Below are 12,121 nucleotides of genomic sequence, written 5' to 3'. Positions count from 1 at the left end.
ACTTATGGTTTCACTGTTTTTCTTTCTATTTGTTATTGTATATATTTCCAACTGCTAATAAAATTAAATCTTATTTTATCATAATTAACCCATCGGCCATATTCTAAATTCTTTTGACAGGAAAGGAGGGAAGTTAGTAAAGAGGAAGGCTTAAAGTTTGCCCGCAAACATCGAATGCTCTTCATTGAAGCCAGTGCTAAAACCAAAGAAGGTGTACAATATGCATTCGAAGAATTAGTTGAAAAGGTACAGTTACATAATTCTGTTTGTTTTATCTTTCCAAATTATATTGGGTTGTGATACCACTCCAATATGTTTGCCGTTTATATAATTTGTAAAATCTTGTTGAAATGAAATTTTTATATTCATTTTAAATTTTATTCATGCTTTTCATTTAAAATTTAATTTTAGTTTTTTTTTTGTTTGTTTTTTTTGTTTTTTTTTCAGGTACTCACTTATATATTTAAAACTATTGTTTAAATGCCAGATGGTGTAAAATGGGCTTTTATAAATGTAAATAGCATGGACAGTTTTCATTACACATTTGTTACTAATGAAGATTTGGTAATCAAAACTATGTTATTATTTCTATTAATTGTCCAATTGTACTTCTATTAAGTATCTTATAGTTTATGCAGCAAAAACAACTAAAAAGTGACATTTCTGTGAAATATAGTTTACAATATCTCAGCTATGTTTTTTTAGTTTATATCTATGAAATTAGTATATAAACAAAATTGCATATTTCCTCTTTCTAATGATATGATTTCTTTTTATATGCTATGTTAACTTGAAATTAAATTTCTAAAAGCCGTCTAGTTATGCCAGCATGACATTAAACCAAATATGATGCTACTTACGATTAGTTTTTTTTTTTTAGTTTTTTTATTTGGGTTTATTTGAATTATGTATTTTAATGATAAATGTGTTTTAACTAACATCTTGTTAATCTTTCCTAGGCTTGGTCACAAATAGTAGCCCCTTATGTCCAAGTGGTGATATGCTTTGTTAGGAGTGAACGTGAGTAAAAAAAGAAACATGAATATGCCGTTCAAAAAGTAGCCAATCAGAACACCGCTTTGATTTATATCTAATAATCAACTAATCACCATGATGGTTACCTCCAGTGAAGAGAAAATATGTAAACAAAGATTGATATACGTTACATTTAAACTTCTGCATATCAGTACAGCCAGGGAAGCAGGTAGCAGGAAGTCTAGCTGTTTGAGAAAAGAAACTATTAGAATAGAAAGCTTGCTGACATTTTAAGGAACATTTTAAGGAACCTCAACAGTGAAAGGGTGAGATTTTGTTGCGGATATGTACGTTGAGGGTGGGGCACAAGTGCAACAAGTTCATCAGAACATTCCATTAAAATATTTGTAAAACAGGCACAAAGATGCAACATTGCGGTGATGGGACTACTAATATTATTCCATTGTGTAAATTTTTCATGGTTTTGGGTTTTATGTTTGTGGAGATTACCCTTTGGATTAAAAATGGAGATAATTTTTTTAGGGATGGAGTATTCTGATTCCAGAATAATATATCTTGGAAAGGTCTTTGTTTTCGGACTAAGGTATGTAATTGTTTGATTTGATGGCCATTCCTGTGTGTTTCTGAGATTTAATCATCCTGCTCTTCACCTGCCACAAAGTGTGAGAGGTAGATAAAGAAAATAGTTTAATGGAAAATAGACTTTTAATATGAGGATAAAATTATCACTTTTATACAATGAGTCAAAATTATTTTTGGATATAAAATCAAAGAAACATTGGGAAACTTTTCATAGGAAAAATTTTGGTACATTAATAATTTGAATTTTGATCTTCAAATTAGATGCTGATATGTGGATACGCTACTAAAAATGGAAAAGTTCCATAATAATAAAAAAAAAAAAAAATGAAATTCACATATCTTTTCTCTTTCTGATGAATAGTGTTCTAATGAGACAACTGAATTGTGCAAAGCAAGCATTGAAACACATGTTCCCACATGGAAGCATTATACCAAGCTCCATTCACCCCCATGGTTCACTACAGATTGTGCAGCTACATGTATACCACCGGTTCATAGCAAATGCAAATAGGCAAAAATTCATAGATGCTAGAAATCATTATAAGAGAGAAATAGTGACCGCCAAAAGAAAGCATGCTAAAATAATCAAAGAACGCATAGAATCGCAAAAGATAGGAACTCATTATTTCTGGAAAATCTATAATAGTGTAGTGAGTAAAGGACAATCAGAAATTTACCCACTATCTAACAACCAGAAGATCGTATGCACGGCAACTGAGAAAGTGGAACTGCTTGCCTGGTGATTCTCCTCTAACTCTACCTTAGAGCCAACAAACAACAACCTCCCAAATTTTCCTATGCAGACTGAAGCCACACTAGATGATGTAAAAATCACCCCTTCTCATATCAAGGATATCATAAAAAACTTAGACACCTCCAAGGCATGTGGGCCTGATCTCATCCTTGCTATACTAATTAAGAAATGCTCAGCTGAGCTAGACCTCATATTTTTAAGCTCTACAATAAATGCCTTGCTGAATCTTGCTCCCTAATGCATGGAATATGGCCTCTGTGGTACCAGTGTACAAGAATTCTAGTGAAAGGACTGACCCTCTCAATTATTGCCCTATCAGTTTCCTCCCCTTCTTCACTAAAATCTTTAAGACCTTAATAAACCAAGCACTAGTCAACCACCTTACAAAAGCAAATCTCACTGAAAAACAGTACGGATTTAGGCAATGTTCTATTGCAGATTATTTTAAGTCATGTCTGAACACATATATACTCGATAAGGCTGGAGATAAAGCTTGTAAATGTAGCCCTTAATATATCCAAGGCCTTCAAAAAACCTAAAACGAAGTGCTCCTAATACAAATTAAATATAACTGGATATATATAATAGGTAAATTCTTCTTAGACAATAGGACCAGCCAGTTTGTAATTGATAAATGGACATTCAATCTGCATAACACTAATGAGGGAGTGCCTTAGAGGTCAATTCTTGAACCACTATTATTCGTGATATTCATAATTATCCGTATAACTCTCTTCCACTCTTATTCTATCTGCCAATCAATCAGTCTTTTTCTGTCTTCCTATCGTAAACTCTTTTTCTGTCTTCCTATCGTAAACTCTTTTTCTGTCTTCCTATCGTAAACTCTTTTTCTGTCTTCCTATCGTAAACTCTTTTTCTGTCTTCCTATCGTAAACTCTTTTTCTGTCTTCCTATCGTAAACTCTTTTTCTGTCTTTCTATCGTAAACTCTTTTTCGGTCTTTTTCGGTCTTTTGTCTATCTTTTAAATCTTCATCTGTCTTTGTTCTACACTTTACTCTTAGTCTGTCTTCTGTTCTATCTATAACTCTTAGTCTGTCCATTGCTTATCTATAACCGTCACTTGTCTATGTCTGGCTGTCTGTTTTTCATTGTCACTTTTTGTTTTCAATGAATTGTTTTAAAATAGTTACCGTTTTTAAAGTAATAATAATTCGACATAATTATTTTATTTTTTTTTTTACTTCCAGATAATACAAACTCCTGGACTTTGGGAAACTGATAAACAGGGTTTGCGATTAAGTGAAAGTGCATCAGAAGGCTCCTATTCCGCCTGTGGTGGTTATTGTGTGATATGATGTGTGTACAGCAATTTTTTCAAAACTCTGTAAATAATGTTAAATATTTCTATTAGAATACTTCTGTTTCTTTCAAACACAAATACATATTTTCAAACCGTGACTAATTACGGAACTTTCATAATAACTCAAGTACAGGGGTTGCAGGTATGGGTGTTTGTAGGGAAAGTGTATGTCCGTCCTTTTCCTCCCACCCTTTTACTACTGACTATTGGTGCTTTTTATCTGCTTCCTTGTTCTTTCGTTTCATTTCTTGCCATCATTGCAAAATCTCCATATAGAACATTTCTTTTTTTGATAAGTCCTTTTCTCCAGTAATAAAGTTTTCTCTGATCATTCATGATTTCTGAAGTTAAAACTATACTTTTTATTAATAATGGAGATTTGGTATCTTTCATACTCAATTTATTTTTCCAGGCATATTTTGTAGGAATACTGAAATAAAAAAGACGAAACTGTTAAAGATGTTTTTTTTTTCTTGAGAACATTTAAAAAAAAATGAATTTTGACTCGGTTCATCCATTTTAATATACATTCAAAAGGATGTTCATCCAAATGGATGAACATACATTCAGTTTAGTCAAAATAATCTTTTCTAATGCAATGAAATATTATTTTACAGTTAATTATTTTAATAAAGTTTATTTAAGTTGCTAAATTAACTTTTCAATTCACAATTTAAAGCATGAATTTGTAGTTTTCTTTTTCTATTTGCCATCTTTTAAGATTAGGCAGCCAAAGGGAAAGGTATATTTGTTTCTTTCTTCTTCAAAATTTTAAGGATTCCAGTTCTGCAATCCGTCCTTTTTATTGGATGGATACAAATGTCTCTATTTAATTTTTTTATGTTATTTTTATTTCAATTTTTTATCTTACTCTTGCAAATTTTTTCGCAAACTAAATGAAATAAAGTACACCTTCCTTAATTCAATTTGGTGTTTTTGTTATATGTTATTTAGTTGGGTTTTTTTTTACTTAGATTTTTAAAGAAACAGTTCACGGCTATTTGTTTTTATTTCAAAAAATAAAAATTAAGATTGATTTACTTTGCAAAAGTGATGAAAATATTCAATTCAAATAAATATTTGAAATCAAAATGCAAAGAAAATCAATTTAAAACCAAATCGAAAAATCAATAAAAAAAACTCATAATGATTCAGACTAAGTAAAATTGTCATTCAAACTTTTTGAAACCAAAATGTGAAAATCAGTGTCAATTTATTTCCTCAAATAAAGTTTCTGTTAAGTTGATAAGTCAAAATTTTGCATTTCACTTGCTGACAAGAGTATAAATTAAACAGAATTTTGATGCAAAAAAAAAATTAAACAACTTAAATGTCAATGAGTGAGTCACATGAATTTTCACTAAATTCGAAAAAAGCAAAAATAGAAAATCAGTATTTCAAAATGTAATTCTCATTTCAAAAATTCCAAAAGATGTTTTTTTTCGAAAAACTCCATTATCAAAATGTCTTATTATTGTCAACAAAAATAAAAAATAAAAATATATATTCCTTTTTACTTAAATTCATTAAAAGTCAAATGTGATTCGTGATAAATGAAAATTGCTTTCAGGATGCTAGAACATCCTGAAAGCAATTTTCATTTATCACGAATCACATTTGACTTTCCTGTGGACTGGAAAATAATTAAAAACAAAACTAATTAAATTAGACCACAACACACAATAATATCAGGTTGATACAAGAACAAAGGTGATGTATACGGGTTACATAAAACTAAAATTCAAAGTGAGTCCAGTAATAAACCACCAATAAAATTTACTTTTATTCCGAAATGCTGGAACGTTATTTAAAAAATAAAACATTAGATGAAGATCTGGTGGAATTTCAACAACATGCAGTCAATCTCCTATGGTAAATATAAGTAAAGTAAGTTTTGTGACTAGATAGAAATCCATCATCATCAAAAACAGCATAATCATCGTGCACAACCAGAAATCAATCATTATCATGATCATGAACAATAAAAAATCAATCATCATCATCAAAATAATGCAGTACCATGAATTATAGACAACCAAATCACAATCATCATCATTATTCACACCAAATCACAATAATCATCATTATTCACAAACAAATTACGATCATCATTATTATTCACAACCAAATTACGATCATCATTATTATTCACAACCAAATTACGATCATCATTATTATTCACAACCAAATCACAATCATCTTTATTATTCACAACCAAATTACAATCACCATCACTATTCACAACTAAATTACAATCATTATTATTATTCACAACCAAATTACAATCATTATTATTATTCAAAACCAAATGAAAATCATCATCATCATAATTCACAACCAAATTATAATTATTATTCACAACCAAATTACAATCATCATTAATATTCACAACCAAATTGTAATCATACTTATTATTTACAACCCATCATTATTATTCATAACCAAATTACAATCCCTATTCACAACCAAATTATAATCATATTTATGATTTACAACAAAATTACAATCATTATCATTATTCACAACCAAATCACAATCATCATTATTATTCACAACCAAATACCAATCACCATCATTATTCAAACCAAATCACAGTAATCATCATTATTCACAAGCAGATTAAAATCATCATTATTTACAACCAAATCACAATCATCATAGTTATACACAACCAAGTTACAATAATCATCATTATCCACATTAAATTACAATCATCCATATTATTCACAACTAAATTACAATCATCATTTTTATTCACAACCAAATTACGATCATCATTTTTATTGCCATCCAAATTACAATCATCATCATTATTCACAACCACATCACAATAATCCTTATTATTCACAACCAAATTATGGTCATCATTATTATTCACAACCAAATTACAATAATCATTTTACTACCAAATAACAATCATTATTATAATTCACAACCTTATTACAATCATCACCATTATTCACAACCAAATTACAATCATTATTATTATCATTCAAAACCAAATTATAATCATCATTATTATTCACAACCAAATAAAAATCATCATAATTATTCACAACCAAATTACAATCATTATTATTATTCAAAACCAAATAATAATCATCATTATTATTCACAACCAAATAAAAATCATCATAGTTATTCACAACCAAATTAGTCAACATTATTATGCACAACCAAATTACAATCATCATCATTATTCACAACCAAATTACAATCATCATTATTATTCACAACCAAATTACAATCATCATCATTATTCACAACCAAATTACAATCATCATTATTATTCACAACCAAATTACAATCATCATCATTATTCACAACCAAATTACAATCATCATTATTATGCACAACCAAATTACAATCATCATTATTATGCACAACCAAATTACAATCATCATTATTATGCACAACCAAATTACAATCATCATCATTATTCACAACCAAATTACAATCATCATTATTATTCACAACCAAATTACAATCATCATCATTATTCACAACCAAATTACAATCATCATCATTATTCACAACCAAATTACAATCATCATCATTATTCACAACCAAATTACAATCATCATTATTATTCACAACCAAATTACAATCATCATTATTATTCACAACAAATTACAATCATCATTATTATTCACAACAAATTACAATCATCATTATTATTCACAACCAAATTACAATCATCATTATTATTCACAACCTAATTACAATCATCATTAGTATTTACAACCAAATAACAATCAGCATTATCATTCACAACCAAATTAGAATCATCTTCAAAATTCACAACCAAATTATTATCATCACGATTCACAACCAAATCACAATCATCATTATCATTCACAACCAACTTACAATCATCATCATTATTCACTACCAAATTAATATCATCATTATTATTCACAACAAAATTACGATCATCTTTATTATTTATAACTAAATTACAATCATCATTATAATTCCCAACTTAATTATAATCATCATCCTTATTCACAACCAGATGGCAACCATCATCATTATTCACAACAAAATCAGAACCATCATATTTACAACCAAATTAGAATCATCATAATTATTCACAACCAAATTACAATCATCATTATTCACAACTAATTTATAATCATCATCATTATTGACAACTAAATCATAATCATTATTGACACCAAATGACAATCATCATCGTTATTCACAACATAATTACAATCATCATCATTATTCACACCAAATCACAACTATCATCAGTATTCACACTAAATTACAATCATCATCATTATTCACAATCAAAAACCGTTATCTTCATTATTCACAACCAGATTAAAATCGTCTTTATTTATAACCAGATTACAATCATCATCATTATTCACAACCAGATTAAAATCGTCTTTATTCATAACCAGATTACACTCATCATCATTATTCAATACCAATTCAAAATCATCATTATTCATAACCAAATTATAATCATCATCATTATTGTTATACCAGCCTTCCTTGAACAGAGAAATTTACACAGATTAGCACTATAAATAGCGCTAGTAATTCCAACACCGATGAGAGAGATGCGACTGCACTTCAACTGCTAGCTGAGTGTCCAGCAGATATACACGCTTTCCTATCTTTGTACATTATTGTTAATACACTTGTTCCTTAACCGAACCTCGACTTGATTGTTCTTATTTTCACTGTTGTTCCACGACACAACAGATTAGCGACAAGCAATCGAAACGACCGTCACTGCAGAGAATCACCAAAAGTGATTGGAATAAAGATTTGTAAAATCTTTATGGCAGAACACTTTCGTCATTTCAACAGATATTTGGATACACAAGGATTAACAGCGAATTAATTACTACAATGGTAATTTGGCGATGGGAAAAAACTTGCTACCAAAATCTACAGCGAAAAACGCAAATGTTTTAAATTCTTTAAAAATTGAACACACTTACCAAGTGTTTTAGAAAGAGGAAAAGGGTTCATTTTTTCTTCACCAGAACCAACTAGCAAATACTGTGTAAGCTTATCATTATTTCGATAACATCTGGAATGTGACAAAAAAAAAAAAAAAAGAGACAGATCATTAAAAATAATTATTCGCATACGTCATTTGTGCTTAGGAAACATGTAAAGAATCAAGTCATTTTTTGCAAAATGCAAAGAGGGTAAAAAAAAAAAGAAAATGTTTCCCATACGAATTCGTCAAATATTTAAAGCAATGGTCTTATTTTTGCTACGTAAAAACGCATGCAAATAAAAAAAATATTAAGCAAACGTTATTCTTCAAACAAAAGAATTGGGAAAGGAAACGTGGTTGATTTTTACTAAGGAATATTTCTTTAATACAAGCGTAAATTGTGAACTGAATTCGTATGATGGTGGATGCGAAATTCAAAGATTCACTGTTGGAATTGTTCCAATTCCAGACAGAGCAAAATCTCATGTTGCAAAAGCAGCAAATTCAACAACAAGTAGAAAGAGGAGAGATTTAAACAAGCATTTGAAGAAAAAAAATGCTTCAACTACAGAAACGCTTCGAGGAAATATTGATGAAAACACAGGAGGAACAAAGAAAAATTCTGGAAGCGACACAGTTAACTAAAGCGGATGATAATCATAACGCATTTTCTCAAACAGCTGTGTGGGCCGCTATTGAAAATTTCAGTTATAATCCAGAAGACGATGTCACTTTTGTCCAGTACTATAGACGATATGATGATATTTTTGATATCGAATTGTAGTACCTGGTCAGACGCAAAAAAAGTTAGGCTACTGCTAAGGAAATTGTAAACAGCCGAGCATACAAAGTTTGTGAATTTTATTCTCCCCAAAAATTTCAGTGAGTTGAGCTTCCAAGAAACAGTTACGCTACTTACAGAACTGTTTTCTGCAAAAACATCTCTTTTTCCATAGGCGATAACAATGTATGAATGTTACTAGAAGAGAGGAAGACGACTACACTACTTATGCAAGTATTACAATAACAAGCATTGTGATGATTTTAAACTGGAGGAATTATCAGCAGATAATTTTAAATGTTTAATATTTGTGCAAGGGCTGGTCTTAAATAAAGACGTTGAAATTAGGCATAGTGTTTTAAATAAACTCAAAAACGAACCGAATTTAAAACTACAAAACTTAGCGGAAGACTGTGAACGGTTTAATGCATTGAAACAAGACAGTCGTAACATAGAGGAAAGTGGAGTGTCATATATTAAAAAGATCCATCAAAAGAAAAATTCGACTTCAAAAAATAAGCAGAGAAAGAAACAGGGAGAGGATCCACCTGGACCATGTTGGAGGTGTGGAAATAAACATTGGTACAATGAGTGTCCTTACAAATTCAAAATTAAATAGGTTGGATTTCGCATGTGTTAATGAAAAGCGCTAACAAAGAACAACACAAAGCTCATGTAAACCAAGTATTCAAAAGGATCCAGAATTATGGATTTAAAGTAAAACAGGAAAACTGTACATTTTTCATGGAGAAAATAAAATACTTGGGGCAAATCATCGATAAACATGGAAGAAGGCCGGATCCACATAGATCGAGTGCAATAAAGAATATGCCTACTCCAGAAAATATTGTGTCTTTACAAAGTTTCTTAGGTTTGGCAAATTACTATAATGCATTTGTGCCAAATAAGCATAAACTAAGGTCGTCTTTAAATGAACTGTTCAGGAAAGACCAAAAATGGGCATGGATGCAAGAGTGTGAAGAAGCATTTCGGGAAATTAAAGAGACTTTAACGTCTGACTTGTTTCTGGCATATTATAATCCCAAGCGTGAAATTATAGTTGTAAGCGATGCCATTCCTATGGCATAGGAGCATGCGTTTTACACAAAATAGATGATGGAAAATGAAACCCATAGCACATTCATTCCAATCCAGCCAAAAAAAACTACTCACAAATTGACAAAGAGGTGCTAAACATTATATTCGCGGTAAAGAAATTTCATCGTTTCCTGCACGGTAGACAATTTCTGTTACAAACAGACCACAAACCATTATTAACAATTTTCGGATCGAAAAACGGACTACCACAACACATGACGAATAGACTCCAAAGATGGGGTACCATACTTCTGAATTACAATTTTCAAATGGAGTATGTACCATCTAAAAAATTTGGTCATGCAGACGGGTTATCGAGGTTAATACCTAAGCAGACAGAACCATTGGAGGATATGGTAATAGCAGCCGTTCAAGCGGAAGTTGAAGTAAAAAATATGTTATGTGACACAATAAGAGAACTTCCAATTACGCTTGATGAGATTAAGAGTAAGGCAGAGGTGGACAAATTTATTATACGCATGAAAGAAAGGATCAACAATAATGAACTGGATGAAGAAATTTATTCAATTTGCGATAACGTCCTGTTATATAGCGACAGTCATAATTCCTGTGACATTACAGAAAAGAATGCTCAAGGAATTCCATGTAGGACATCCAGGTATATCCAGAACATTATGCGCTCTTTCGTTTATTGGCCAAACATGGATAAGGATATAGAAGGAAAAATCAGGGAGTGTAGAGGATGCACATTAGCTATGAAAGCTCCTCCGACTCAATTCGGATCATGGGCAAAACCAGACGGACCTTGGTCTAGGATTCATTTAGATTTTGCAGGACCGATAGATGGGTTCTACTATCTCTTTGCTGTAGACAAATGGCCGGAAGTATTAAAATGTAAGAATCCCATATCTGAGGTAACTATCAACTTCCTGTATGAATTTTAGCTAGGTTTGGAGTAGTAGACTGCATTGTTACAGACAATGAAACGCAATTTACATTTTTTAAACATTTTTGTGAGGATCACCTAATCGAGCATATAACCATTCCGCCATACCACCCAAGAAGTAATGGACAAGCAGATAAATTCATTGACACATTCCAATAGAACTCTAACAAAGGCCACTGAGTCACCGACGGATAAGTCAATCCAACAGTTTTTACAATTCTACAGAGTCACTTTGAATGCAAACATCGAAATTTTGGAGACACCTGCTGAGGTTATGTTCAGACACAAAGTTAGATCGATTTTTCACAAGTTGTTACCAAACTAGGATAGGCCAAACCTAAAAAAAAAACGATAACAAAAAACGGTAGAAAGTTGGCGAAAGAGTCTTCTACAAGATTTTCTGGGAGTCCGGTATTGTTGTTGTATTGTTTACAGGATTAAGGGACTAGACTTTGTGCAAAAACGTCACACTAACCAAATTCGGAAAAGATACTCGAATAGTAAGGTCATTGGATCGCCCGAGGACATCATGGACACAGTGTTTAATACTTTTCAGGTGCCCATACCAGCTCCGGAGAACAGAAGATCAAACAGAAAACAGCATCCAACAGAATTTATTAGGGTGAACCCAAAATAAAAATGTTATTAATCCCAGACGAGATATTTTCAAAGAGGGGGGTACAATCAGCCTTCCTTGAACAGAGGAATTTACACT

General features: G+C 31.1%; 1 protein-coding gene across 1 annotated transcript in view; it reads left to right on the top strand.

The window, feature by feature from the left end:
- Positions 1-4,580, top strand: part of LOC145292007 (ras-related protein Rab-18-like) — a gene marked incomplete in the record, with an annotated part of 169,663 nt that extends 165,083 nt beyond the window's left edge. Inside the window, 2 exon segments of the mRNA XM_080137995.1 lie at positions 121-246; positions 3,542-4,580. Of these exon segments, the coding sequence (XP_079994121.1) occupies positions 121-246; positions 3,542-3,649 (234 nt within the window).
- Between the last annotated feature and the right edge of the window lie 7,541 nt (positions 4,581-12,121).

The sequence above is a fragment of the Euprymna scolopes genome, chromosome 13 (genome assembly GCF_053919585.1).
Source record: "Euprymna scolopes isolate OS-2025 chromosome 13, ASM5391958v1, whole genome shotgun sequence".
NCBI lineage: Eukaryota > Metazoa > Mollusca > Cephalopoda > Sepiida > Sepiolidae > Euprymna > Euprymna scolopes.
The sequence above is the reverse complement of the archived record's forward strand: the minus strand, read 5'-3'. Positions and strand labels throughout refer to the sequence as shown.